This window comes from Monodelphis domestica, chromosome X, assembly GCF_027887165.1.
Source record: "Monodelphis domestica isolate mMonDom1 chromosome X, mMonDom1.pri, whole genome shotgun sequence".
Classification (NCBI taxonomy): domain Eukaryota; kingdom Metazoa; phylum Chordata; class Mammalia; order Didelphimorphia; family Didelphidae; genus Monodelphis; species Monodelphis domestica.
The window spans coordinates 5,567,847-5,595,703 of NC_077235.1; the positions used below are offsets into that span (position 1 = coordinate 5,567,847).

The 27,857-nt window shown below is 53.9% G+C and overlaps 1 protein-coding gene across 7 annotated transcripts in view; it reads right to left on the reverse strand.

The window, feature by feature from the left end:
* The window catches only part of AMOT (angiomotin), a 62,939-nt gene extending 37,366 nt beyond the window's left edge, over window positions 1-25,573 (reverse strand). Inside the window, exons 1-8 of one of the 7 annotated variants that reach the window (XM_056809397.1) lie at window positions 24,460-25,573; window positions 18,891-19,013; window positions 16,806-16,820; window positions 14,827-14,978; window positions 9,482-9,646; window positions 7,063-8,077; window positions 3,247-3,369; window positions 1,222-1,666 (exon numbers count right to left, since the gene is read on the reverse strand). In XM_056809397.1, coding sequence (XP_056665375.1) covers window positions 1,222-1,666; window positions 3,247-3,369; window positions 7,063-8,018 — 1,524 coding nt within the window. In that variant the 5' untranslated portion in view covers window positions 8,019-8,077; window positions 9,482-9,646; window positions 14,827-14,978; ... (1 more) ...; window positions 18,891-19,013; window positions 24,460-25,573. Of the gene's footprint in view, window positions 1-1,221; window positions 1,667-3,246; window positions 3,370-5,875; window positions 5,951-7,062; window positions 8,078-9,481; window positions 9,647-14,826; window positions 14,979-16,805; window positions 16,821-18,890; window positions 19,014-19,195; window positions 19,261-24,459 lie in introns of those variants that run through there. The other 6 variants (XM_007507543.2, XM_056809400.1, XM_056809399.1 and 3 more) reach the window with 6 other exon arrangements.
* Window positions 25,574-27,857: the final 2,284 nt, after the last annotated feature.

Genomic DNA, 27,857 nt, shown 5'->3' on the forward strand with positions numbered 1-27,857 from the left:
ACCAGAGTTGGTCACAGGCCCTTGTAGTTATAGGACTTGGGTCTGCAACTAACTCTGCTATTCTCTATGTTTGTGCCCTTAGACAAGTCATGCCCATTTCTAGACTCCCTCAGCTTCTTCCTCTGCAAAATGAAGGAGCTGGACGAGATGGTCTCTCTAGGCCACCTCCCCCAGCTCTATGTCTGTGGCCCCATGATGGATATCGAAGCATATCTATGCCCATCATGCACCTCTCCATGACTCTTCAGCTGAGCCACACTTTGATTCCCCTGGTATGTCTATTTCTCCCCCTTGGGCCCCAGGTCAAACCTTGCTCCTTCCATCCTCCCCACAGAGATCAAGCCCATAGCTCTGGAAAGAAGATGGAGAAATGGAAGGACAGGCCCGGGGTAGGACATGGGCCCCTGCTTTGATGATGCCCTGGCCCCCACCACCAAAATGCAGGGCAAACTCCCTCGAAATTCTCCCTCTACCAACCCCCAGCAGGGCACTAACTTCCTCCTACAGACAAGGTATCTTGGCAGCCCAAGAGAGATGTCAACCATTAACCAGCTTGGCCAACTCAGGAAGGTGAACTAGACACTGTGAGTTTCATGGAGGCAACCACATTAAATGACCACTACTATGTCTCTGCTGGAGGATCTGAGGGCCAGCCCTAGTTCGTCTGCCTTTAGGACCCTGATCTGGTGTTAAGCAATCAGGGCCCTGCAAATTCTCCTTCTGGGAGTCTCCTAAGGACATAGGCAGTAAACACCACCACAGAGCCTCCCCTGAATAGCTCACATGGGAGGCAGGGACAGTGAGCTACCAGAGTTGCTTGGTGCCCAAACGGGAGAGGGGGAGAAGTTGGCAAAGGCATGGCTCCACTCACTGGCCTCCATGAGAAAGTCAAGAGCCAGGGGGGCCTGACTGGTGGGGCCACTTAAGAGAATTGGGCCTCAGAGGCAGAGAGACTCCTGATCCCAAGTTGTTATCAGACATACAGCTTTGGAAAATCCAAATCCTGCTATCCTCCCACTCCTCACCAGACCCCCAAGTTGGGGAGGAGGGGTTACAGCAGGAAATAGGCTCTCCCAGCTTTAAAAAAATCATATTGAAACTGGAGCTATAGGGGAAAGGTTTCAAGAAAACTTCTAAGGAATGATACTTCATTTCCCACCTCCAAGGCTTTGCATAGGCTGTCCCTCATATCTAGAATGCTCTTCCCAGCTGGAGCTCTACCTTCTGCAGCTTTGTCACTTTCTCATAGCAGGTGTCTAGCTCCAGGCGAAGGGACCGGTTTTCCTCAGAGAGCACCTCCACCATCTGCTGGGCTCTGAAGACAATGGCATAGGGGTCTGATGGCATGGGCTGGTAAGGGGAGGATAGCTGCTGAGCCCGAGGCATGGCAGAGTAGGCATCTCCTGGCTGCTGCTGGCTTGGATTGGGCTGTCCCTGGCGGTAGGATTCCCCCTGGTGGCCCTGACTAGGCAGGAATAGCTGCTGGGGCCTGGGCAGGAGAGAGTTGGGCTCTCCCTGGTTCTGGCTCAGGGGGTGCTGTTGCCCCGGAGATGGTCTGGCTGTTGGTGGTGACTGTAACAGGTTCAAGGACCCCAGTGATGTCACAGAAGATGTAGGGCTATGATGGTGAGGGGTCCTCGGCTGCAGGGAAATGTCCTGGGTTGGCCTGAAAGGCATGAAGAACACATTCGGCTTGAGTTTGTTAGCAAAGAGGTCAAGGGAGGGGAGTGGGTAGTGGCATGGGGTAGGGGTGGGGTGGGGAAGAAGGGTCGCAATCCAACCCTTAGATGCAATGAAAACATCTAGTTCTCTGAAGAGGATGTAAACAGATGTCTCCATGCATTCTGTCTACACACACCAGTCATGTAGGAAGGACTTTGGAATTAGTATCACATCCACTGTTAATACAGAAGAGCCTTCTCTCGTGACCTCTCTGGGAGGGGCACAGCACAAGTAGTGGCAGCTGCATCCACAGTTTACAGATGGGGAAAGTAAAGCTCAGGCCTTGGGAGTGGGGGTGAGTTAATAGGATCAGAAGCAGAATTTAAACCCAGGTCCTTTCTAGGCTCCAAATCTCTTATAATTATTCCCAAATATCTCTCTCAATTTCCCCTCATGGCCCCTTCTCCCCAAAGCTCAGGCCCAAGCTGTGTCAATGGCCCAATGTCTAGAAAAGGCTACTGTTCCAGTATATGCTTGGGTTTCTTTTCTGGAATCAGTGGGAATGGATTTTCACCAATGGGGCTATACTCCAGCCTTCCCCATTGCCGGGCCTCAGTTCTGCCTGATGAATGGTTCAGCCCTGCCATCTGCTTGGGCCTCTAAACAATCCTCTCCTTTGCCCACCCTCTTCACAGTTTTCTCAACCCAAGGGTCTGAACCTAAGTCTCACCTAACACTGCAGATGGGCATCAAACTACAGAGGGCATCATCACATTCTAAGGTGCAATCTGTGTTCCCTCATCAGCTTGCCAAGCATTTATTAAAGGCCTTGAGCATCTAAGGATCTGTGCCCAGGGAAGAGAACCTGCATATCTTCCCAGTAGTCTACTAAGGGCCAGTTCCAGAAGGTGATTCCAAAGGATATGCCCAACCCACCAAGAGCATGGAATAGCTACTGCCCAATGTTTTGCTAAATGCCAGCCATGGTACTTGTTGGTGGGATCACTACCAATGAGGGCCATACCTGGCACTATGTGTCCAATACCATCAGCATTGGAGGGCAGGAAGGGTACTTCACCATCAGTTCAACCAAATCTCCCACTTTACAAAAGGGGAAACTGAGGTCGAGAGAAGTGATTCAGGTCCAAGATTCCATGGTGGGTGGGTGGCAGGGCCAGGACTACTCCTCTTACTGCTAACTTCAAGGCCTTTTGCCCTACAGCCCTGCTAGCAGCCAACCTGATAGCCATCTGCATACAGGGCAAGTTCTAACCACCAAACCATTGTCCGTCCTTCTGTCTGTCCTTCTGTCCTTCCTTCTCTCTCTCTCCCCACCCCCTCTCTGCCACATGACTAGAAGAACATAAGGTCCTTGAGGGCAAGACTGTTCTGCATTTACCTTAGGGATGGCCGGGGCCCAGCACAAAGCCTTGTATATATACAAGAGGGCACAGTGTTGGCCTAAGGCAGATTAAGAGCAGTTTCTAGTGCCCAAGAAGTATTATTTCCTCGGAATGGCATGCACTCTACAAGGGAGGCCATGAATGACTGCATCTGGAGGCCTGGGCACCCCCTCCAACTCACAGATACTTGGTTTCCATGGGATTCCTCAGGAGGGGCCTTAATGACGGCTCTTCTTCCTTCTCCCCAGCCCCGGGGTTCAGGAGCAGTCTAAGACCATACCCTTCCGATTCTCTCTCTTGGCTCCTAAGGAGCAGAGCACAGATGCACACCGAAGTGCTGACTGAGGAAGTGGGGGAGCACTAGCACTGACTTCTCTTTCTGAGTGAGGCCAGTGACCAGTCTGGGCCACCCTGGAGCCCTCCACTCAGACTTGGCCAAGAGCAAATCAGGGGGTCCCTGAGAGCCACTTTAGATTTGGTTTCCCAAAGAACTCCTGCCCCCTTCAATTCCCAGCCAGATTTCTTCAGCAGAAGGTACCCCATCACCCAGATGGTCAAGAAGCAAAACCCTCCCAGAAGCCACCTCATTCCGGGCAAGCTGGAAGCCACCAGCGAGGAGTTACCACAGCGCCATGTGTACCCTTCCTTCCAGAAAACTCGAAGCCTTTAGCGTTTACCCTAGCCAAGCCCTGGAGCCCTTTCCCAGTCAAGTACTTGGTGGCCCGCCCAATTTCCTCTTTAAAGTGCCACCATCTTTGCTCCTTTCTCCCTTCCCCCTAGCCTCCCTAGGGAATTTCATTGTTCTTGGGGATGGTAGCTGGCGAGGAATCTCCCTCATCGGCTTTAGGAAAACAAAAGGCGGCTGGCTGGACAAACAAAGAAGTAAACAGAAGAACAGCCTCAGGCAAGTCGGGTTCTTCTCACAGCTGGCCCCGCCCAACTCAGGAGGCCCAGAGTCAGTAGGGGGACCTCTGGAGGAGTACACCTAAAGGTAAAGGTATTTCCAGAAGGGCGGGGCTGAGTGTGTGGATTTGCCCCTCGGTCCAGGGCAGCTCATTAGAAATGCCAAGTGCAGCCCCGCAGCTTTAGCCAGGGGTGGGAGAGAGGAGGGGTAAGGAGAAGCCCCTGCCCTCAGGAAGCGTAGAGCTGGAGGGGGCGGGGCAGAGCACCCCACACACTCCGGCCAAAGATGACAGCTTGGGTACTTGGACCTCCCTCTCACTCAGTCGCTCTGGGGGGCACTCTAGGGCCTCCCGCCTTGTGGGAGGTTCATGCTGCAGGCCTGTATGGAAGGCAGAATGCCCTGGTCCCGGGACTCCACCTAAGGGGGTGTTCTCTTTAGGCCCGGAGCCCACGGGCAGAACCACAGGGGCTGGGCCGGGTTTGCCCCCACCCCCACTCTCGGCCTCCCAAGACTGTCAGATCTGGTCTCTCCCTGGGGGCCAAACTGAGAGGAAGCAGCTGCGCCTCAGTTTCTCCAGGCTGTAAACAGAAGGGAAGAGTACTATAACCCAGATCTCCATTTACGGGCTCTTGTGAAAAGGAACAGAGTCCCAGCAGAGAAAAGCCGAGGAGCATTAATGCAGCTTTGGGGCCAAAGGGAGACCTGAATCCCCCTCCACACAGAAGGTCCCAAAAGCAGCCTACCTGGCTGCCACACTAACCGTGCAAACTAAGCAGGGGCGGACAATAGCATCACATGATCCCAGGGGCTGGGCCCTGACCTCAGGCACTGTTCCCCAGCAGCTAGTCAGATCCTAAGTCGGCCGAGGTGCCCGCGGGGCCCTTCCTAAGTCAGTCTCACGGTCAGGTCCGTCTGTCCCCTCACACACAGCCTGTGCTCGCTCGCACGCATGCCCCCACGCACGCACGCACCGGCGCACAGGTGGCTAGGAGCCCAATCTAGGCTCCCCACAGGCTCGGCGGCTCCTTTCTTTCGCAGCCCCTCGGGGGTGAATCAGAGAGGGCCGGGCATTCCTGCAGGAGGCTGCCTTCTCTTGCACAAACTGTAAGGTCACTCAGAAATTCCAGCGAACAATGACTGAAAGAAACCTCAGACCTGGGCAAGGGTTCAACAATTGAAAGGAGGTGGCTGCTTTCTTTACAAACAAAAATAATCTTTTTTCGCCAACGTTTTCGCCTTTTCTTTGCTTAACAAAGCATTCAATCAATGGCTAACCCTAGTGGGCCGAGAGGGAGCTCGGCAATCAAGGAGGACAAAGGTTTGGACCTCTTCCGGCGGCGCTCTTGCCCGGACTCCCATCTGGAGGGCTGCGCGGCTGAGCGCGGCTCCCGGGTGCAAGCTTTATGTTCCTCCCCGCTTTCTCATGGGGGGACTCTTTCGGTGGCCCCGGCTGCTCTAAAGTTCTCCCATTTTGATTCTTCCTCTTTTTTCTTTTCTTTTCTTTTGGGGGGAGGAGGGGAGGAGGGGAAATAAAAGGATTCTTTTTTCTCTTGAGCTCACCGGCTAATCTCCAGACCTTCTTGGAGCCTCCACTGCTGGAAGGATTTAGCCGCAATTTGCTCAAGGGTTCCTCTCTACCCCCAGCTCTGTCATTTGCGGATTAAGGAGCGAATTTCCACCTCTAATTGGGGGGCTTCCTGGCAGAGGCACCCACGAGGCCGCCGGCCCAGCCTGGCCTCCTTCCGCGCAGCCCCGTTTGCCCACCACGCCCTGCTGCTCTGCATGCGAGCTCCCTTCTCCCACAGTCAGAGTCCAGTCAGAACAAAGCCACCCGCTTCCCCACCCCAAAAGCGAGGGGCCTAGGTCTCAGGGGCGCAGGCAGCACACAGGGCCACACGAGGCATACCCGCGGAAAGAAATCTTGCTAAGAGGCCCGCTTTCCCGGATGGGCTTTTTCCGGGATGGAGAGATCAGCAGATAGCTGAGAGGGAAGAGACAAGGAAAAGTTATTCTCCTGGAATTTTGGCGTTGAAATTTCCCCGGTGGGGGGGGGAATTTCCCTCACTGGCCCTCAATTATTTATTTAGAAAGATCAAAGGGCTTTTCCCATCCACATTCAAGCTCTAAATACCCTGGGAGTTGGGGCAGATCACAAACAATACCGGTGAATGACTTCTGAAAATAGCTTTCCTGAGGAGGCGGGTGGGCCACTGAAGCCACGGGCTGGAGCTCCTGCCCCCCCCCCCCAGGACAGAGAGAGAAAACGCCGGGCCACCGCCCCCTCTCAGCGCCCGTCCAGCTTCCCTGACGCCAGCCTAGCCACAGCTCCCTCTCATCTCCCTGGGGACAGCAGGAAGGACCCCACCAGCCCAGACTGGTGCTGTCCAGTGGCCCACTTCCGGCTCCTGCCCCATATCGGGCCAGTGGCTCAGGAGGGTCTGGACTTCATACCTCACCTTCACCCTATTCTTCCCCCAAAGGGGCCTCTTCTCCTGAGGCACCTCTGGGACTTCAGGCCAAGGGGACGCCGTGGGAAAGTGGCAGAGCTCAATTTAGAGCCCTTGATTGGAGAGTAGGAGCTCAGCTTCTCTCTACTGCACTACCTGGAGTGATACCCCAATAATTCTCCACTGCCTAGGTCCCTCACAGGGAGTGCAAGCAACAAAAGACCAATCCACCAGCCCGGTCTCCTGAACTCCAAGCTGTTGGGTTTCTCTCCTCTCATTGAGCTTGGTGGATAATAATAATTCAGCTGGCTTCCCTAGACAAAGGCAGAAGTGCTGCCAGACAGATCACAAAATAGGGGTGAGCAGGAGGAGGGAGCATTAGCACATCCTCAGCACTCTACAAAATGGAAGAAAACACTTCTGCGACCAAGGGGTCCAACTCGAGTTCGAGATTGGACTTTAGGAGTGCCTGGGATAGTAGGCATTCAATATAGTGGTTGAGCTAGAAGGTCAGGGATTGGGGTGCAGAACAAGAAGCTACCCCCCCCACTCTGAGATTCTTTCCCATCCCATCTCTTAAAGTGCCCCCAAACTACAAGAGATAGTATGGACAGGCAGAGCGGTGCAGGGCAGAGACACTGCTCACCTGCTTGCTCCATACTCAGGGGGATGCTGGTACCTCATCATGGGCCCCTCCATTCTTCCAGGCTGGCTCATCCGATGTTCACTGAAGAAGTGCCCAGGTTCCTGGGGCTTGCAGACCAGAGATGGGTTGGGCAAACCCTTGAAGGGATACTCAGGAGGTGGGCCCCGATGCTCCATGACCTTCAGACTGGGCTGAGCTGCTGCCGGCCCTGGGTTCTTATAGAAGTCGCCAGAAGTGGCAGGGCTCTTATAAAGGTCACCAGGCTGGGGTGGGGAGTGTGGAGAGCTTGTCACAGGGGCATGAGCCTTGACCCCGCTGGTGGCCAGTGACAGCTGCATCAGGCGCTCACTGAGGGAACGGACATGGCCTTGCTTGAGATCTCGGAGCCCTTCATCCTGGTGGACCTTCCCCGGGTTGAGCCGCTGTACCGCGGGCCGTCCCTCTGTTCTCATCTTCTGGTTAGTGACCCCAGTGACATAGAAGGCAGCCCCAACGCTGGCATGCTGCTGGCCTCGAAAGTACTGAGACTGGACCTTGGCTTCCTCATAAGTGGGCAGATCCTCACTATTCTGCCTACGGGAGGGCAGCTGCTTCTCCATGACGTTGTTGTCTACCTGGATCTCTTGACCCTGGGGCTCTTGACGGGCAGCATGGGCCCCGAGTTGCTGTGGGTGTGAGTGTGGGTGCACGTGCGGGTGTTGGTGCGGGTGCACATGAGGGTGCTGGTGTGGGTGCTGGTGCTGGTGGGGGTGCTGATGATCTTGGGGGTTCATCCCCTCCCCTTGAGATCCAGGGCTCCCGCCCCCACCACCAGGGAAAGGGGGAGCATTTCCTGTGGCTTGTTGGTGTAAGGCCAGGAGGTTACGATTATCATTGGGGTTCCCATAGCGTAGCTGCTCCTGCAGCAGCCGCTGCAGCACAGTAGGGGTGGCTGGTGGCTCTTCGGAATTCCTCATCTCCAAAGCTGGGGCCTTGTGGGTGGAGAGTAAAAGTGGCTGCTTGGGCTGCCCTTGACCTGCAAAGGGGAAAGAGGGAAAAGCTGAATTAGGGAACCGATGAGAGAATTCAGGCTCTCCCACTCCAGCCAAACAGACTTCTGGTCAACTAGTGCCCTGGGGGATTGGGGTGGCCAGTGTCTAGAGTGTTGGGCTTAGGGTCAGGAAGTCTGGGGTTAGAGTCCTGCCCACTGCCATTCCCTAGCTAGGTGATCCTAGGCACCAGGAGAGGAGAGGAGGGGAAGGGAGAGGGAAGGGGAAGAATGGAAGAGAGGTGAAGCTTAGAGGGAAGGGGAAGATGGGAGGGGAGGAGAGGAGAGGAATGGAGGGAGGGGAGGAGAGGAATGGAGGGAGGGGAGGAGAGGCTTTCCAAAGGAAAAAAGACCCAATGCTCCAATAAAGAGCTTTTTCATGGCTATATCAGGGAATGTAGTGCTGGAGGTTTTCTGGTTTTCATCAATTGTGCATTACAGTACTGGCACATGGCTGCTAATGGAAGGGACTTCTCAGGCTGCCTTCAGCAGTGATCTGACCATCCCTCTAATATAGAAATTGGGGGGAAGCAGGGATGATCCAAGGGCCCACTCAGGCACCTTGTACAGGTATTAGGGGCTCATTACTGTTTCTTGAGTTGTCGGGCCAGACTCAGCGGCATTGGACTCGAGTTAGCTAGCCCTAGTGCGGCAGTGATGGGAGGCACGAGGGCCCAGGGTCTGAACCCTTGACCAACAGCAACATGGGGCCATCCCTGCTCCCCCGCAGAAGAGAGCTAGTTGCCAGGGGGTAAGGATGTAGAGGGGGCCTTGCTTGATCCATTCTCTCTCACAGAGAGTTCACCTCCTTGCCAATTCTCCTTGGATAGCCATTTCACAGTTATGTGGACGAGGGTCAAGGATCAAAGCAGCTGGGGTCAGGTTCCTGGATGAGGACTCAGGTATTGGGTCCTGGGCTCCTCATTTCTAAGCACTGCCTTTGTGATTAGCTCCAGCTCTGCACACACAAGCCCCTTGCCTTTGAGTCACCACGGAAGGGCAGGTGGAGCCCACTGGAAGCCCAAAGTTGGGGCTGGCTGCCCCATTCCCCACCTTCCCCCCTACCTTCATGCCATTGGTCCTGTACTCCTCCCTTGAGTCTATAGGTCCCCGTACTATAACACTGGCATTCTTGTTCCTGGCCACTTCCTCCTCCAAGATGGCAGGCCCTGCAGGGTCCCACCCAGGGAGGCCACTTCACTTTGTTTCCAGAAGCCCTTGGTTGCTAATGACTGGGTTGGGGTTTCTCCTGAGCCCTGCCCGCTTTAACATGCAGACCCCCTCTGAGTAAAACCCCAAAGAGATCCATCCACAGGTCCAACCAAGAACACTACAAAGGCCTCCAAAAGCTGGAACGCTCAGAGATGGGGCTGTCCTCCCAGCTAGCCTTACCTATTTCTGCTTTCCTTTGGGAAACCTTAGAGAAGGAAGCGGCTTTTGGTTCTAACAAGGACCAAAGCCTGGTCCGTCTGCCTCTCAGCTTGTCTTGTCCCCGAAGGCTTCGTGGGGCTGACTGTGGCCGATCTGCTTCTGCCGGGAGTCTGACCGCTGGCCGCTCTGAAATATTTTGAAGGCAGGGAGAAAGAAAAAGGCTTAGTTCTCTTGTACTCCCGGTAGGCCAGCAGTCAGCCAGAGCAGGTCTTATGGTGGTGGCACCTGACTCCTGCTTCCTCCCACACTCCAGACGTTTAATGAGTTATAGATTGCCTCCACTGGAGCAGAAAAGGAACCTCAGGGTCCAACAGCCATGTACAAGAGTCTGCATCTGGCCCAAGGTGTGGCAGAAGGCTGGCTCTGGGACTGAAGGAGCCTGCTAGCTTTTCCCAGGCCTCCCAGCCCTCTAAGAGGTGAGCAGGGACAGGCAGTGCCTGATGGTGGCACTGGCACTGGTGTGTGGGGGCACAAGCATGGCAGCCTTGAAATGGCTCCTTAATAGCTCCAGTCAACACCAATACTTCCCCCTTCAACCAAAGGGATGAGCCAGGCTCCACTGAACCCTAAGCTGGCCCCCAGTGTCACCACCTCACTTAGACAGGGGTCTGTCCCTGGATATTGGCAGCTTGGGGAAGTCAAGAGGACAAGAATTATTCTCTCTCATTTGGCAGATGGGGAAACTGAGACCCAGGGAGGGGAGGGGAGGTGCTAATCTAAGGCTACTCAGTGAGACCTGGACTTGATGCTAGATACTTGGGAAGCCAAGAGGAGACTAACAGAATAAAAGGAGTGATCTGTCGTCACCACTCGGGGTCCCTCCTGCCCTTATGCCAAAGCATGTTGCCAGCCATCCAGACTCCCACCTGGCTGGTCCACATCCTGAAAACCAACTCTTCTCTTTCTCAATCTGACATGGCTCTGTCTTGGCCCTGTCTGGTCACTTAAAAAGCCTCGGTGGTGAGAGCATTACAGCTCTGTGTATGTATGTATGTGCATGTGGACATGCATGCGTGTGGTGAGAGGCACCCAGAGCTCCAACCCCAGCTTTGAGGGTGATTGATGTCATTTCTAGTTGGAAGTAGAAACTGACGGCCAAGGAGTGTGGAGGCAGTGCCAGGCAGCCCACGTTTTTAAGGCACAACCCAAACAGTAACATGCGTAAAACCAGAGCACCAAATCACAAAGCCCAGTGACTAATGCAACCCAATTTCCTGGCATTGCTGCCAACAATTAAAAAAAAAATTCACAAGGACTTGGCAACCAGGCAGAGGTATCTCTCCATCTCAGTCTGGCCCTGGGCATTACCACTACTCAAGGCAAAATGGCGGCTCTGTGCACCATCAATCTTCTAGGGCATTAGACCCCACTTGGGAGAAGCTTTGAAATAGGCTACATTGTAGACTAAGGAGAACCCCAAGAGGAGGATGGCCACTGTCAAATTCTGCCCCAGGGGGCAGCTCAGTAGCTCAGTGGATTGAGAGGCAGGCCTAGAGATGGGAGGTCCTGGGTTCAAATCTGACCTCAGACACTTCTCAGCTGCGTGATCCTGGGCAAGTCACTTGACCCCCAATGCCTAGCCCTTACCACCACTCTTCTGCCTTGGAGCCAATACACAATATTGACTCCAAGACGGAAGATGAGGGTTTTTTAAAAAATTCTGCCCCGGATAATTTGGCCTCGCTGACCCAAGGGCACCAATGGGAGGGTCCCTCAAGGCAGTGCCAAAACATTGTTCATTTCTTCAGAACCAACAATCATTCCTGGTTTCCTCTCCCTCACCTGGGCCTACCTGAGCAGCCTCTCCTTGGTTCTTCAATGAGCAATAGCCATCAACTGCTCTCTAGGCTTGAGCAACTCTGCCAGCTGGATGTGGCAAATTCCTCCCCCCTGTAGTCCCCTGCTTTTTAAAAAGCTGCTATTTTAAAGAGGAAGCAAAATCAGCCTGAGGAAAAGCTTTCTGTATCGCTTTCTATTTAGCAGAATTTTCTCAAAGACTCATGGGTCATCTCCATGTCAAGAGGCATAGATGGGTGGGAGGGTACTGTTTATTTTGCTTTTCAGAGAAAGAAAAGGAACAGGAGCCCTTCCGTGTTCAGAAGCTAAAACAGAATGAATTCAGCAACCTTCAAAGAGCAAGGCAGCTCCAGGCACAGAATGGTTTGGGCATGGCTGAGACACAAAGCTAGGGCCTGGGAGGGCAGGATGTCCAGGGTGCTCCTTCTACAAGTAGTTGGGAACATAGACTGAGCTAGTTCTACAGGAAGAACAACAAGGTAGCCAAGCCAAGCTAAATGCTCCCCTCTGGGTCCCAACCTCTGCCCTCTCCCAGCATACCTGGGAGAGGTTTCCCAGGGCCAAGTCCCAGAGGTTTGTCGTTATGAAGTGGTCATGGGTACAAAGCACATTCCCATCCTCAGAATAAATCCAGAGAACGTGACCTAGCTAGAGAATCCCTCCCCCACTCCCCACCACAATGGCCGACAGAACTCATTTGCCTGTGAAATCCTGGTTAGCTGGTCCCATCCAGATGGACTCCCAGTTAAATTGCAGGAAACCAGTTTAGAGCTGAACTATAGACATGCATTTAGGTCATCTCTCTCTCTCTCTCTCTCTCTCTCTCTCTCTCTCTCACACACACACACACACACACACACACACACACACACACACAATCTAAAACACATGGGCAAGGTGGCCTCAGTGAGTTTGTTCTATCCTTTCAGTGATCTGAACCAAGCTATGCCTAAGCAAGTCAAGAAAATCGAACCCTCTGGGCCTCAGTTTCCTAATCTTCAAAATGAGGGAGTTAGACTAGATGACATCAGAGCTCTATTCTAGGTCTGAAGCTGTGAGTTAATAACACTGGTTCGTTTAACTCTGGGGAGGAGGATGAATGGCCTTGTGGAGCAAACCTGGGTCTTGGTTTCCCCAGCTGTCTTTTTTTTTCATGGTTCAGGACAATTCTAGGACTTAGTGCCAGGCCTGCTTCGTCCCTCTCTCCCCCTTACCTGGCAGTCAGCAGCCCTGGGACAGAATCTAAATCACAATCATCTCCTAGAACTTAAGATCACAAATACAAAGATTTGAAATTGGAAGGGGCCTTGGATGTGACCTAATCTAGCTTAAGGGAGGCACAGTGAGGAGAAGCATGGGGGAACAGAAAGAACACTTGAGTAGGAATCAGAGGGCCTAAGTTCAAATTGCAGCCCGGCTATGAACCACCTGTGTGATCTTGGGCAAGTCGCTCCTCATCCTTGGGTCTCAGTTTCCTCCTCTGTAAAATGAGTGAGGAGGACTAAATGACCTCTAAGGTCTTGGCCAGCTCTAAATCCTAGGAAATGACTGACTCAGCCCATGACCCAAGTGCTGGGCCAGAAGACTGAGTGAGGATCCCTAATCAACGTCCTTTCCTGCTCCAAATCTACAATGTTTTCATGGAGGGGGGCTACAGACTCCAACATGAAAACAGAGACCCTCAGCCTCGGCATGAGTGAGAATCCCTGGGCCAGGCATTATTGGCATCTGCTGGAAAATTCCTCTTACTTAACCAACATGGCTCAGATAAGGGCTCCCGGCCAGGTCCCAAGTCTCTGTTAGCACAAGCAGGAGAGGGTTTCAAGGTCTCCCATGAGGCTGGGTGGGAGGCACTCCCCTCTCTGGGAGGCGGCCATTCCCAGGGCCCCAGGCTGATTCTTCAGGTCCCCAAACAAAGGAGTAGCCTATCTGCTCAGCACAAGTCCCGCCAATGTACATTAGACCCAGGGAAGGGCTCGGCCACCAGACCACCCCAGAGTCATTCCCTCCCCCACTGCGAAGATAGGAGGGAGGAGTTTGGGCCACCTTGTTCCGACCCTTATCTTGGTCAAGACAGTAAACGATCTCTTGGCCGGCTCTCAGGAAAAGAAGAGACCTCTGTGAATGTGGGCAGGAACTACTGAGCACACTATCTCCTGCACCCCAGTGCACTTTTCCCTGGTCTAGGGGTGTCACCTAGTAGGGGGGCCGGGGAGAGGGCACAGTGGAAATCAGGCTCTGCAGGGAAGCCAGCTTGCAGGCATTTGGCTCACACTGCTGGCTAGTCTAGGCACCAATTAGGAAAAAACCTTCAGGTGAGTGAGAACAAGTTCAGAACTGTGGCACCCTCTCCCTCTATTGGATTTCAGCTGCACCCTGCGAAAGTTCTGCACTCTAGGGGCCTATCTGCTTTCAGTAGAACTTCCATATTGGTAGGATACTAGCCCCAGAAAGAAGCCCAAATCTCTGGGATTGAGAAGCACATGCTGTGCCCGGGCATCCAGACCGGTCTGAGAACAGGCTGCAGAGCCACACCTATGGGCACATGGCTTTTGGGTCATGGGATTAGCTGGCATCTGTCTTCAATGGTCAGTCTGGCACGTTATTCTACCCAGAAGGGGATTTGAAGAATAGACCAGACCATGAGCCAAGCAGCACAATGGGCATGGGCAGCACCTGGTGCCAGCTATTCCGTAAAGGAGAAAGGCACCAGGCCCAATGACCAGTGGCACTGGACATGGGGGTATGTCTGGCTCAGCTGGGGTTGGGAGGAGTCTGCCTTCACCAGAGTTTTGGGGAAGAGGCAGAAAGCTGAGGTGGCAGGGGCTCTACAAGGCTAAGCCAGGCACAGATGTGTGCCCGCCCACTCTCCTTTCAGCGTCTTGGCTTTCTCTAGGGCCTACTTTTTTCTAAAGGCATCCAGACTCTTCCATCCCATTTTCCCCTCGCATCCATCAAATGAAGTGAAGGCAGGCACATTCTCCCCGTTTAACAGCTGGGACAACTGAAATCCAGGGAGTGCCAAGTCTGCCAGATGACTTCCTAGACTCTGGTTTACAGGTAGAAACCCACCTCAGAGGATCTCTGGAGCAGTGCCTTCATTTTACAGAGGACAACACTGAGGCCTCAGAAGGGAAAGTCTTTTGGCCCAGTCATCCAAGTGGGGCAGACAGGTGGAGAACCAGGACTTCAAGATCTCACAGCTCTGAGGGAACAGACCACCTCACGAGACTGGCCCGCAAGAGGAACACATCAGGCAGCATGCTGCCTACGAGGCCAGAAGAGGGCCTAAGGGTTGGGGGACTCTGCCACAATGACTCCTTGGCTCAGGTGCTGGATGAGCACAGGTGTGCCATGGAGCAGGTGCAGGGCTGGCAGCCAATGTTCCAGACGTTCATACCAAAGGGTCTGAGTCACTCCCCAAGGAGGTGAGGACAGAGCAGAGCAGAAAAGAAGAGAGATTGGAGAGGAGAGGAGGCTCCCTCCCGCCCCTTCCCTCCTGCTGCTACCTGTCCTGACAAAACTCTACAGGTTCTCTGGCCTGCCCCAAAAGGGTTGGGCTGATCAGCTAAAGCACAGGGAAATCCTCCAGTCAACTTTCTCCTCTCACTGAGCCTCCCAATGGCTGGCTGCTTTCAGGAAGCTGGAACACCAAAAGAACCTGGAAGACAGGTGTTGTCATCTTAGGTGCTGGGCTACAAACTTTCGGCCTTTCCTAAAGAGTCATTCAAGTTCAATACGATACTAGAAGCTTGGAGATAGAAGAGACCCTTGATCTAGTGCACTAGATCTAGAGATCTAGAGATCATCTAGTGCATTTCCCTTGGGTCCCCTCTCTAATACAGAGGAGGGAATCAAAGACCCACAGACCTTGCCCAAGGTCAGACAGTGAGAAGGTGGCAAAACTACGGTTAGTACTGGGCCCTTCTCACTCTCAGGCCCAGACTAGGCTGGAGAACGAAGAGACTCCACCTTGTCTGTTCTCCAGTGGCCAGCCACACTTCTCTTCCCAGGGGACATGACTGCCCTGATCCCCCTGAAGTAGAAACCTTCACAGACACCATCGCCATGATCGCCAAAGGCCAGTCCTTAAGCACTAACTAAAGTGTCTTCAAACACGCATCCAGGAGTAGATGACCAAAGGCCCTTCCCATGACCTGTTCTGACCCAGTGGCCTGACTGGTCAGAAACATAAGTGTCTCTTTGTCTAACTGGACACCTTCTGGCCAGCCAAGCCACCAGCCCTGGGCCACTGCCCAGCAGGCCCAAAATGCCAAAGGCTGGTAAAGCTACCGGGAGAAGAGGGCAGGGAAGCCAGAAGAGAGAGGGCAAAGGGAATGACGGGGAAATGAGATTTCTCCCAGATGGAAAAATAAGCTCAGGAGCTCATCTCTGCTACCAAGGCCACAGTGCTGCCCCCCCCCCCCAGCCTGCGACAGAGATCTTGATCTGGTAATCAGGGAGGAGGGGCATGGCAAACTTCTACTCTCTCAAGTGAGTGGCGTGGAGTGGAATGGGATGGGCTTGCTTCCTAAGGGGCCGTCTTGTACTCGACTCTCCCGTCCCAACCAGCAGCAAAGTTTCCAGGGCCACTTCCTAAGAGCGTGTCCGCCCCGGCCAACACTTTTATGGCCTCTTTGCTTTTCTCTAAGAAAGGAGACGAACAATTGGAGCACACCCAGAACACCAGATCTCTCGCCACAGCCCCTGTTAACACTCAGCCCACTACATTCTGTGATGTCAGCAGCCCCCTCCCCACAAATATGCCAAGCATGCTCTCTCCCCTCACCCCGAGGCCTGGGGTTTTTCGGCTCCTTCTCTGATGGAGTCCAGGCCTCTGGGATAATGAGGACCATGTGCAGGGAGAATGGGCTTTGGGGGGGACACCCCCCAATGCCTCAGCCTCAGCTGCCTCAGGAAGAGTGAGCAAAATGTTTTTGGCAGATCATTTGTCCTTATCAAGGGGGATCAAACTGCAAGCTCTCAGGGCAGGGGGCTGTCTAAGAAAAGCAGCCAAGAGGCTAAAGGGGTGGCCAGAGGCTGGGAGAAGGGTGCTCGGAGGTGCTCAGTCCCCTTTCTCAGGTTGTCCACCTTGACATTGTGTGTTATTCTTGACATCCCTTTGGGGGGATTCCAGGCCTGCCAAGCATGGCAAAGCCCGTGCTCCCTCCACAGAGTCCAGCAGAAAGATATTCTGGCCCTGATAAAAGCCAGTTGTGTCGAGGCCCGCTGGATCCTGGCTACCATCAAGAAGTGACACAAGGCAAATCTTACTCCCCAAACTTGGCTTTTGTTCTCCCCCCCCCTTCTTTAATCTTTTGGGCAAGGTTGAAAAGCTTTGAAACCTCCTCTGGGTGCATTCCATTCCTCGGCACCCCAGCAGGCACCTCTTAAGGACCTCTCCTGTAGACCTAGAGTTAGCCAAGTATGCTGTTCACCTGAAGTGGTGGGGGGGTTGAGGCAAAAGAGGGAAGCTGGACAATCTTACCTATAATCACTCCAGCTGCAGGCCGCCACAGAGTGCATCAGGGAGAAGAGTAGAGAATCAGCAAAAAAAAGACAATTCGTTAAAAAAAGAGCAATTGTTGGCAATCCTACTACAAATAGGAGTGAGACTGAATAGGGCACTGACTGCTGCCTTTGTTCATGGGGCCTGGCTTTGGAATCCCAGCTACCTGAGTGACTGTGGGTAAGTCACTTTCCTCTGTCAGCCTCAGTTTTTGCCCCTGAGAAATGATAGGGTTAGACTTAAAGACCCCTGAGTTCTGGCTCTAAACCTACAATCCTAAAAAAAGTCCCAATGATTGCTAAGTGTGCCACGTATCAAGGATCACAGATTCAGAGGTGGATGGGACCTCGGAAATCATCCTGCCCAGCATCCTTCATATGGGGGAGGAAACTGAGGTCTGGAGAGCCGGAAGCTTCAGACACTCTCTGAATCATCAATATTCTTTTTTCCTACAAGGGTAAGCTAGAGTGCAGAGAGCTTGAGTTATCCTACGTGACAGAGCAAGTGCAGATGGCACTGGGAATGGCCCCTCAAATCCTGACCAGGCCCCTACATAAATGCTTCAGGAGTTGATGGCACAAAACAACCCAGCATCTCCAAAGCTAGCACAGGAAAAGTCATGGCTTTTCCAGTCCTTATCAGTAATCACAGCTACCATTTAGACATCTCCCTAGATCCTCTTATCCAGCCCAAAGAGGTCACTTCAATTTCCACTTCCCAATGAGCTAGAACCAGTCGCCATATTGCATAGAATGGCAACCTGGAATAGCAGGAATTTGAACTCAGAGGACTATTATTTGCACTAACCAGGAACCAGCTGTAGGTGCTATTATTATCCTCATTTTAGAGATGAGGAAGCTGAGGCTGAGAAAGGTGGTTTGAGTTGCTCAGGATCACACAGTTATAATCACATTTATATAACTGAGGTAGGATTTAAACTCAGTTCTTCTTACCAAACCTAGTACACTGGATCTTCTATGCTACAAGCTGTCCAGAGGTCTGTGCTCAGCAAGCTCATCTATTCTAATGATCAGCATGTCCTAGAGTTAGAGATGGAAAGGACCTTAGAGAGTGGGATTAACACCCATCATTTTTCAGAGGGGGAAACTGAGGCCCAAGGTAATGAAGCCACTTGCTAAATTTAGGTCACATAGGTGGCAGCCAACAGAGCAGAAACTGGAAGGAAAGCCCACCCCCCCATTTCAGAGCCAGAGATCTCACCACTAATTCTCAGAATACTGGCCTTCCCATTCCAGCAGAGGCAATCCCAGAATTCATTGGCCTGGAAGTCTTATGTAGACAAAACCAGGAGAAACAGGAATTCCTGGAAAGCTTGGCTATACAGCCTACAGGGCCAGGAGCTTAGCCCTGGATGGGACAACTCACTTGCTCCCCAGGCAGAAGATGGGAAGTTCTGTTACTCATTGGGAGCTCCTCCCATTCTTTCTCCCATCGGCCAATCCTGGGTATCCCAGGCATAGCAACTTTACCTGTCATAGCTCAGGTATGCCCCAATTCACAGAGGCAGGCCTCCCTGCCAGCTGCCTGTGCCCCAACCTCCCAAGCAGACAACCACAACCCCAGGCTCTCTGCCAGAATCCCAGAAAAAAGCTCATTCCTGAAAAGCAGCAATGAGTGGCAGAGGACAATGGCAAGCTGGCGCCCAAACCTCCCCTTGTAGAGATGTCCCCCGGATGGCAGTTCCATCCCCTCGGGATTGGCCTTCTGTACCTGCAAATCTTCCCCTAGGGTTCTGTCTCCTTCCTGTAGCTAAATCTCATTTAGACAGGTCCCATTATTCTCAAGGTCATTAAAGAAAGTGATTTGTGTTTTCCCCCCCTTGCCTCCTCCTCCGGGGCCTCCCTCATTCCCAAAGCATTCCTGGCACACCCAGGCTGAGGTTGTCTTTACAGGGATGTCATGACACCCTGCCCTAAGAAGCACTGCCAAATGATTTAGGAGCAAACCACAAGCCTTGCCTTTCCCTTTGGGTGAGTGGAAACGATGGCCTGGCAAGATATGGAAGCATCTTCAAGGCGAAGTAAGGGAATGGGGCTAACTCACCGAAGCTGCTAGGCTCTCTCAGGACTCTGGGAACAAATCCCCACCACTGATCTCACAGGGCAGATGGATGGATGACAGGACGACAGGACGACAGGAGGCACTGCTCTACGGTACGGACCTCACCTGCACAAAGGGATATTGAAAGGCAACAAATGTACTGGGGTTAGCATCTCCCTCATGCTTTCTGCTTTCCATCTAAATGGCCAGCCCTGCAAGCACGGAAGGTCCAAGCGTAAGCTGAACTGCTGAAAGAGAAAGAAACAACCCCAAACTGCACTTTTGGGAGGCGCGCTGCCCACACTTACAGAATCTTTTGAACTCAGAAACCATCCAGTCCAACCCAGATCTGAAGAATCCCCTTCATGACATCCTGGACTAATGGGCAGCAGCCTCTGCTGGAAGAACGCCAGTGAAGAGAAATTAAACTACCTCCCCAGGCAGCCCAGTCCACTCTGGGATAGCTCTCATTGTTAGGAAGTTTTTCTTGACATCAATCCTAAATTCTCTCTCTCTCTCTCTCTCTCTCTCTCTCTCTCTCTCTCTCTCTCTCTCTCTCTCTCTCTCTCTCCCCTCCTCTCTCTCTCCCCCCTCCCTCTCTCTCTCCCCCCTCCCTCTCTCTCTCCCCCTTCCCTCTCTCTCTCCCCCTCCCTCTCTCTCTCCCCCCTCCCTCTCTCTCTCCCCCTTCCCTCTCTCTCCCACCCTCTCTCTCGAACTCTCACACTCTCTCTCTCTAACTCTCACACACTCTCTCTCTCTCCCTCTCTCTCTCTCTCCCCCTCCCCCTCCTCTCTCTCTCTCTCTCTTTCTCCCACCCCCCCTTTCTTCCTTCCCTCCCTCCTCCCCACTCCCCACCCCAGCTGCCACAGCCTTTCCCTCTAAGGTTACCTCGTACCCACTCTCTCTATTAGGAACAGATCTATATATGCCCATGTCATCTCTTCTGTTAGAATGAGAGCTCCCAGAGGGCAGGGGCTAATTTCTGCCTTTCTTTGTATCTGCAGCGTTTAGCAGAATGGGTACACAGTAAGCAGCATTTACTAAAGCTTGCTGATTGATGGCAACTTCCCCTACTGCTCTAGTTCTTCCTTCTGGGGTCAAACAGACCAAGTCTAATCCTTCTATGAGACAGCTAGACAGTGGATCATCTCCTCCCTCCCCCCTTCCTTTCTTCTCTCCCCCCCACCCCATCTTCTTTTCCAGTCCCTTCAATCAATCCTCATATGGCAAGAGTAGAAACTTGGGGCCAACACAGTGAGGAACATCACAGAATTTTAGAGCTCAGAGGGGGAAACTGAAGCCCTGAGAGGGGATAGGGCTTGTCCAAGGTCATGTGGGGAATCGGTGGCATTAAAGGGCCTCATGAGTTGTTCCTCTGTGCCTCGGCTTCCGTCCTAGTGGCCATAAAAGCCCTGTCCCTATCCCAGGCTCACTCTCTGCAAAAGTTTCAGAAAGAATGTCAGTTCAGAAGTAGGGGAGCTGTTGTGACCCACTGGGGGGCTCTCCTGGGTGTAAAAGCCAATGCTTATGCTGGAACCTGGGGAACACTGGCTCTATGAGGAAGGAAGCAGCCAGACAGCAACGCCCCACCTCCCAGCCCCCTACCCTGCTGCCCCTGCCCTCAATCATCCAACCTATGGCAAGGGAGCCTTCCCTGCTTCCCCTCACGGGAACCCCTGGAGCAAAGGTTATTTGTCCTTGACTTGGGAGTGGCAGGCTTGACTGGGATCATGCTGGGTCACCCAGCCTGAAGCCCTTAGGCTGGGTATGGCACACCAAACAGACTGCTAAGCCCTAGACAGCCAACTTTTCCAAGGGGGCCCCCAATACCAGGTGCCTCTCCCAGGCCTACAATAGGTGTGGCCCTGAAAAGGCAGTATTATTGCTGTGGCGGCTGCTGCTGCTGCTGCTGCTGCTTAATTGAGTTGGTATAAAGCAAAGCCTTTTCAAGGGAGCTGGCTATTTTAGACAAAGCCCCAGAGCTCCAGGGCCCCACAATGGCGATTTGGGGCATCTCAAGGGCCCCTCAATACAAAGGCCAGCTCCCACTAGTGCACTAAAGGGCTTCAGTTTAGTCTGTCTTCAGTATTCATCTTCACCAAAACATAAGCGGGGGAGGGAAGCAGATAACACGAGATCCCCAAAGAGACATGGCTCCCCTCCTCTCCCGGGACCGAGGAATCAATAGGAATCGGGAGGGGGAGGGGACTGTTTTAAGTCCTCAGAGGCCGGGAAAGTTTACATTGTCTCCTTTGACCCTTAGAGCAACCCTGGGAGATGGGTGCTATTGTGACCTCCATTTTTCAGGTGTAGAAACTGAGGCTGAGCTCTGTGTGTATGAGGCAGGACTGAAAGCCTGGGTGCCGTGTGCTTGAGCCACCCTGGCCACACTGCTTTTACAATAACAGCAGGCAGGCATCTCTACCTAAAGAGAGACTCGGAAGTTTGTCAAATGATTCCATCCAGTCTCTCGATTGGGCATCAGATGACTTTGGGGAGAAATGGGCACCTCTGACTGGTGCTCAATCAAAGGCCTCGATTTGGGCGGAGATGTGCCAGGAGACATCCAGAAACCAAAAGGGATAGGACCAAAGGTAAAACACATGGCCACAGTCAGTTGGAAGGAGGAAACCCTCTACTCCCAATCAGCAGGGACTCAGTGTAACTTCCCCAAGAACTTGTTTGGCAGTGGCTGAATGGGGGAGGAGAGTGGTGGTGGGCAGAGAGTCCAAGAAAGGAGATGCTCAGCCCACCGGCCTGGACACATTTGCCCAGTCACCATTCCGAAAGACCTCCCCCTTCTCACCCCAGTGCTACAAAGGGCTTGGACTGGGCTCAATGGGTGCAAAGGCTGCTTTCTTCAGCAGTCGGACCCCAAGAAAGCCTGTTCTCATGCATTCCAATTCCTCGATCACCATGGAGGAAGGTACCTGGCTGAGAGCAGAGCATTTCTCAAGCCGGGGAATTTTCTCTGCTCTTCCTCAGACTCAACCCCCCCCCTCACCCCGCCAAAGAACTGTAGAACTTTGGGGAAAATTGAAGAGACCTAGAGCTAGGGAAGAGTGTGAGAAATTCATCTTGCATCCAAATTGGGGGGGCAAGGGGGAATGCCTTAAAAAGCTGGATCAAAGGAAGAATGACAGCAAGGAGCAGGGCTGAATAATTACAAAGCCATCCTTTTAAAGGATGAGCAGGCCCTGCAAGGGAGCACAGAGGCTGATGGAGCCACTCTAATTCAAGGGCTGGCAGGGATAAGGAGGTCAGTGAGTCCATCCCCCTGTCTTCGGGGTCCAGTTGGTTTCATCCTATTCTAGAAAAAGAGTTGTGGAACTTCCTCTTCAAAGCCTCCCCCCCCCCAGCCCCTAGCAAATGGGCAAAGTCTAGGATAGCATTTTTTCCAAAACAGTGAACTAGGTTTTCTTTGAAAAACCTCAGATGGCAAGTAGTGAATTCGTAGTGAATTCTTTACTGCAAGGATCCTCCCAGCACTTGAATGAAACAAGGAAAGTTTCCAGCCCATGGGGAGAATTCTGTCTCCAAAGGGGATACATTCAGGCTACTTAGTTTTTCTGACACCCCCAAGAGTTTCAGCACCAGGAATTCTCTATACTGGAGGATACTTTGTTTTGTTTTGTTTACAAAGACAAAAAGCTGCAGAAGGGTTGGAATCAGTGCCTTCCACTGGATTAAATAGGAGTTCTTTTAAAGGTGTGTGTGTGTGTGTGTGTGTGTGCAATCTCACACAAGAGCAATGTTGGGGATCCACTTAAAAAAGAGAGCTGCTTTCTACAGTGGGGGCTACAGTCACTCCTATTTGGATCAGGCAACCAAAAAGTCAGCCATTCGTCCAAGTGTGACCTTGGCCAAGTTGTCTTGCCTTCTCTGGGCCTCAAATGTTCTCTTGGGTAAAATGAGGAGGTCAGACTAAACGCCCTCCTCAGGTCCCTTCCACCCCTGGATCTACAAGCCTTCCTTCCCATCCTCCAACTTCTCCAAAGAAATTGAGTTGAGGGAAGTAGAGGTACAGAAAATGGCACTAAAGGTCACTCTGCAGGCACTGCTCTGGATTTGGGCTGAAATAGGAGTTAGCAGCTGGAAATGGAAGGAACCACTCCATAGAAGCACCTGGCCAATAATGAGCCCCAGGCTGCCTATAAAATGCACAATTTGGTCAGCCCAACTCTTCTCTTCCAGCTGATCTGAAATGCTATACCCTTTAAAATTGGCACCCAATAACCTCCCCTTTCCCCTGCCTGCCTTCGTGCCAGCCCTCCCCTTCCTCCTTCCCTCCTCCTCCCCCAAGTCAACCAAAGAAAAACTCTAAAAGGCAATTCGAGGGCTGGGGGCGGGGGGGAGGCAGACGACAGGCTCCTAGCTGGGCTGGGACCACAACCCCTGCCATGGTCTTAACCAAGTCCTAAAAATAACAAGAGGCGGAGAGCCCCTCCCCACCTCTCCTTTGCCCCAAATAAGATTTCACACTACTTTGTAGGGACCAGATGAGGCTGCTTACCAGGTGGCCTGAGGAGACCTGACAAGAGCACATCCCACCCTGTCAAATGTGTGTCCCCCAACTGTGGCCTTGGTTCTAGCAATTAGGCTGCCTGGTTAGCCAGGGCTTTTACCCATACGGCATGCTCAGATGGATTCAAGCCTCCCAGCACACTCCCTGGTGGGCAAATGGGAAGTCCAAACCTATCTCCAGTGTACTGGATAAGGAAACTGAGGCACAAAGTGGGTGGCTGACTTAGCTGATGCTTTAGACTCAGAACTCCAGGCCCAAAGTCCCCACCCAGCTCCCTAATTCGGGTCACATTGGGCCCCCTCTCCCAGCCTGGAAGAATGACTGTGATTTATGGATGGGAGGCTGGGTGGGGGGCGCTCAAGCCATGAACCCCTGAAGCAACTGCTCCCCAACCCTGGCCCCCAAGCTCAAGTCCAAGGGCCTTCGAGAGATCTCAAAGTTGAAAATGCCAGCTAGGAGGAGAAAGTGACAAGCAGCCAGAAGCCCTTTCTGCCCTGGGCTCATTTGCTCCGCAGAGCCTTGGCTTGGTAAATTCATTCTCTGGTGGTGCCAGTCTATCCCGATTGGCATGGACATCGCCTCTACCCCCGCCCAAGGCCACGGACTCTCGGGGTCCTCGCAGAGTTCCGAATCGGGCGGGCCACATGCACTGCAGGTTCCTTCCTAGCTGGTCACTGGGAGCGCTCCCTCCGACCCCAGAGTAAGGGGAGTGGAGGGAGGGAGGGACGGAGGGAAAGCGGGAAACGCCGGCCCGGGCCAAGCCCAGAGGGTTAAAGGAGGTGGAGGCGGAGCAGCAGGGGCCCGACTCCCCGAGGATCCTTCTAGGGGACTCTCCAAGGCGAGTTCCACCTGCCCCGGGCCCGGCCGTGGTACCCATGGAGCTGTGACAGGGCTCCTAGGCTGCATCCTCGAAGAGGAACGAGGATGCCCACGGCCGGCCTCTCGTACTAGCAGAAGTTGGGGCCACCCTCCCGCCCCCGCCCCCCACCCCACCCCCGCGCCGGGCCCTGGCGAGTGACGCCGCGCCTGCCCGCCCGCCTGCCTTACCTCGGGCTCAGGTGGCTGGAGCCGTGAGCTGGGCGCCGCCGCGCCGCCGCCGATGCCCTTGGGGTTGTGCTCCCGGAGCGGACGGCCGCCCGAGAGGGAGGGATGCGGGAGCCGGTAGGGCTGGCGGCTGTGGGCGCTAGGAGGTGAGCTGGGCTCCGGGCGGGCAGCGGCGGCCGGAGATGCGGGGACTACCCCAGCCCTTCGCAGAGGGAAGGGAAGGGGCGTGCCTGCTTCGAGGGCGGCTGCGGTCAGCAAAGGCACTGACGGAGCGCACGGAGCCACTGACGGACAAGACAGGGCGGCCCAGCGAAGGTGAGCGAGCGACTGCGGACACTGGCTGTCTGTCGGGCTATTATTCTTCTGGTGGGGAACGGTTCGGCCCGCCCCCGGCCAGGGGGGTGGGGCAGGGGGCGGCAGGGGGCAGTGGGAGGAGGGAGGGGGAGGGGAGACGCCGGACCCAGTCCGGCCCGATCGGCCGTTCGCCTTGGGGGGGGGGGAAGAGGAGAGGGGAGAGGGGAGGGGCCGAAGAGGAGAGGGAGAGGGGGCGGAGAAGAGAGAAAGAGGAGGGGCCGAGGGGCGGAGAAGTTTCAAACAATTGAGCGGCGGGGTCCCGGGGACCGGGAGAAGGCGGAGGGAGGAGGGCGGGGGCCGGTAGGCCTCCTGGGGGGGCCTCCAGGCGCACCCAGAAATGTGGTAGCCTGGGGTGCTAGGAGCCTCGGAGCTATCCGCGGGATGGGCACCCAGGGCGGAGGCCAGCAGCAATCCTGCGGGCCAGGGGGAGCAGCAGGACCTGGAGAGGAGGAAGAAGAGGAAGAGGAGGAGGCGGGGGGTGGGAGGAGGAGGAAGAAAAGAGCGGAACCGAGGAGCGGGGAAGCCACGCAGCTTTCCGGGACCCGGCTCCCTCCGGCGTGCTCCTGGGCTGCTCGCTGCGCTATCGCGGCCGCTGTTGCGGCCCTGACCCGGCCCGGCCCGGCCGCGCAGCGATTCTCCTCGGGTAGTTCCCGCAGGGGAGTGGAGGCGGAGCGCCGCCCAGTGCCCACCTCCCAGCCGGGCCAGATCCCGGCCCGGCCCGGCCCGACCCGGGCCAGTAAGCCGCCCGCTGGGGCAGCAGCGGAGGAGCCGCTGGGGAAGGGAGGGGGAGGGGGCCGCGGGGGAGAGGGGATTGGGAATGGGGGAGTCGGGATGAGGGCTGGGGGCGGGCAGGAGGGAGGAAACTCCACCTACCTGCCCATTGTCGCTGCCTATTGGTGAGGCTTGGCCCGGGAGCAGCGGCCCATTGGCCCGAGGGGCTGTCCGTCATCTCCCCCCCCCTCCCCGCCCTAACCTACCTCCAAATTAATAAAGGCAAACAAGAGGCTATTGTCTTTCTCCTGGAGCTCGGCGCCCAAGGAGGGAAGCCTGGCCTGGGCTCCTGGGCCTGGCAGTCGAGGTGTGACAGTAGCATGGCCGCTGCTCCTTTAAGGCCCAGCCAAGGAGGCAACTCCCTCCCTGCCCTCCCTCCTCCGGCGCTCAGCACGGGGTGGGGGCACCCCGTAGAGTGGCTGCAAAAAACGGGAGAGTTTGGGTCCTGGTGCCCTGCTCAGAAGGGCCCGGGAAAAGACAGGTGGCTCACCTCAGTTTCCTCATCTGTATTTAGCGATGGCTGGTGCCGGTGATTTTCCCAGTCTTCAATCCATGTAACGAGATCCCTACCCCATTAGGGCCAGCTGATCCTTGCCTAGGAGACCGGGCCAGATTCTAAGGATAAAGGAAACTGAGGTGCAGAAAGACACCGGGTCATTCTTGGGGAATTGATGCAGATCCGGGCCGCTCAGAATCCGCCACTTAAGCACCATTTAAAAAGCATGTTAATGTCGGGTAATGAAAAAATAAGCCCATTCCAACCCTACAGCTTAGCCCAAGGGCCAGGCAGGCACTTAGGGAGAACCTCCCTACTTTATGGATGAGGAAACATGGGCCCCAAGGGGGTTAAGTAAGTGCCAAAGGTCCAAGCAGATAGTAAACTGAAGAGCGGAAGCAGGATTTGAACCCTGGCCCTCCACCCCGTGTACAAACGGAAACTAGTTTTTGGATTTCCCAGATCTTGATTCTGATCTCTTTCACATTCAGAAGTTTTGTCAGTTGTTAATAAATAAAATAAAAGCAGTCTTTTCCCCAGGGTCAGAGGGGGTGCTGTGTGTGTGTCAAACTGGGGGGAGGGAGTCACAGGCCTGCAATTGGAAGGATTTCACAGCCTATCTGGTTCAACTTCCCCATTTTACATAGCAGGAAACTGAGGCCCCAAAGAGACTTGACAAGAGCACCACAGCCCAAGTTAGAAGGAGAATGAGGACTGTGGCCTGATTTGAAGTTCAGCCATGTTCCCAAAGCACTGCCTTGCCTCCCAGGATCCTCCCCAAATTAGCCGCCAGCCTTAGGAAAAATGAATTCTGTTCCTCTTTTCCAACTGAGCTAATGAAGGCTCCTTTTTGAACCCTGACTTATATGGATGGCAACTTTGGAAAGACAGACAAGCAGGCCTTGGGGTGGGGATTACGTGTGTCCTTCAAAGGGGACTTGGGGAAATAAACACAGCTGAGACCATTTACCATGGCAACCTCCCTCCACTGCAGATCCCCCCTCACCTGGAAAATTTCACATGTAACAGGGAAATCTAAACAGAAAGGCCTGCAGAGGGGCCTGCTGGGAGAGATTCCACAGCTAGTGTGTCTTGACCCCCCTCCCCCCCCAAGCAGGAAGAGTCCCAATCAAGGCTGGTTCAGGCCACAAGGGAGCCCAGTGCCCAGCTTCTACCAGCACCAAGAATCTGGCAGATGGAAGGAGAGATGCCCCCTAAAAGGTAACATGCCTCTGAAGAGTGTGGAGAAACGGAACTCAGGGCCTGAGGAAAGCTGTGGAAAAGCTGATCACCCTTACCCCACCATATGCTCAGCTACAGAGAGTGCACAGGGCTGGTGGAGGGGCTACAGGGTTGGGCCTGACATGGAAGCAAGCCCCTGGAAAGATAGGTAGGGAAAACCCAGGATTCTGGCTTGGCCTGCATTAGAAACCTATTTGGGCAAAGGGCATTTGCCGTGATCTTGGCCCTGTCCTGGGAAGATTTCAAAAGGGAGGTAAATTTTGAATAGTTTCAAAGGTCCAAAGAAATCTGGTTTCTTTCTGTTTAATTTTACTAACCTTTGTTAGTGGAGAAGGAAGGAAGGAGGGGAGTGAGGGAAAGAAGGAAGGGAGAAAAGGAAGGAGGGAATGAAGAAGGAAGAAAGGCCAGACAGTGTATTTTTGAGCTGGGCATCTCTGATAGGCAGCCTGGATAAGGGAAGGAGCTAAGGACCAAAAGGAGTCTAAAACCTGCACTTCCCACCCTCCCTACCTCATGCAGTCCCCTTTAGGCACTCTCT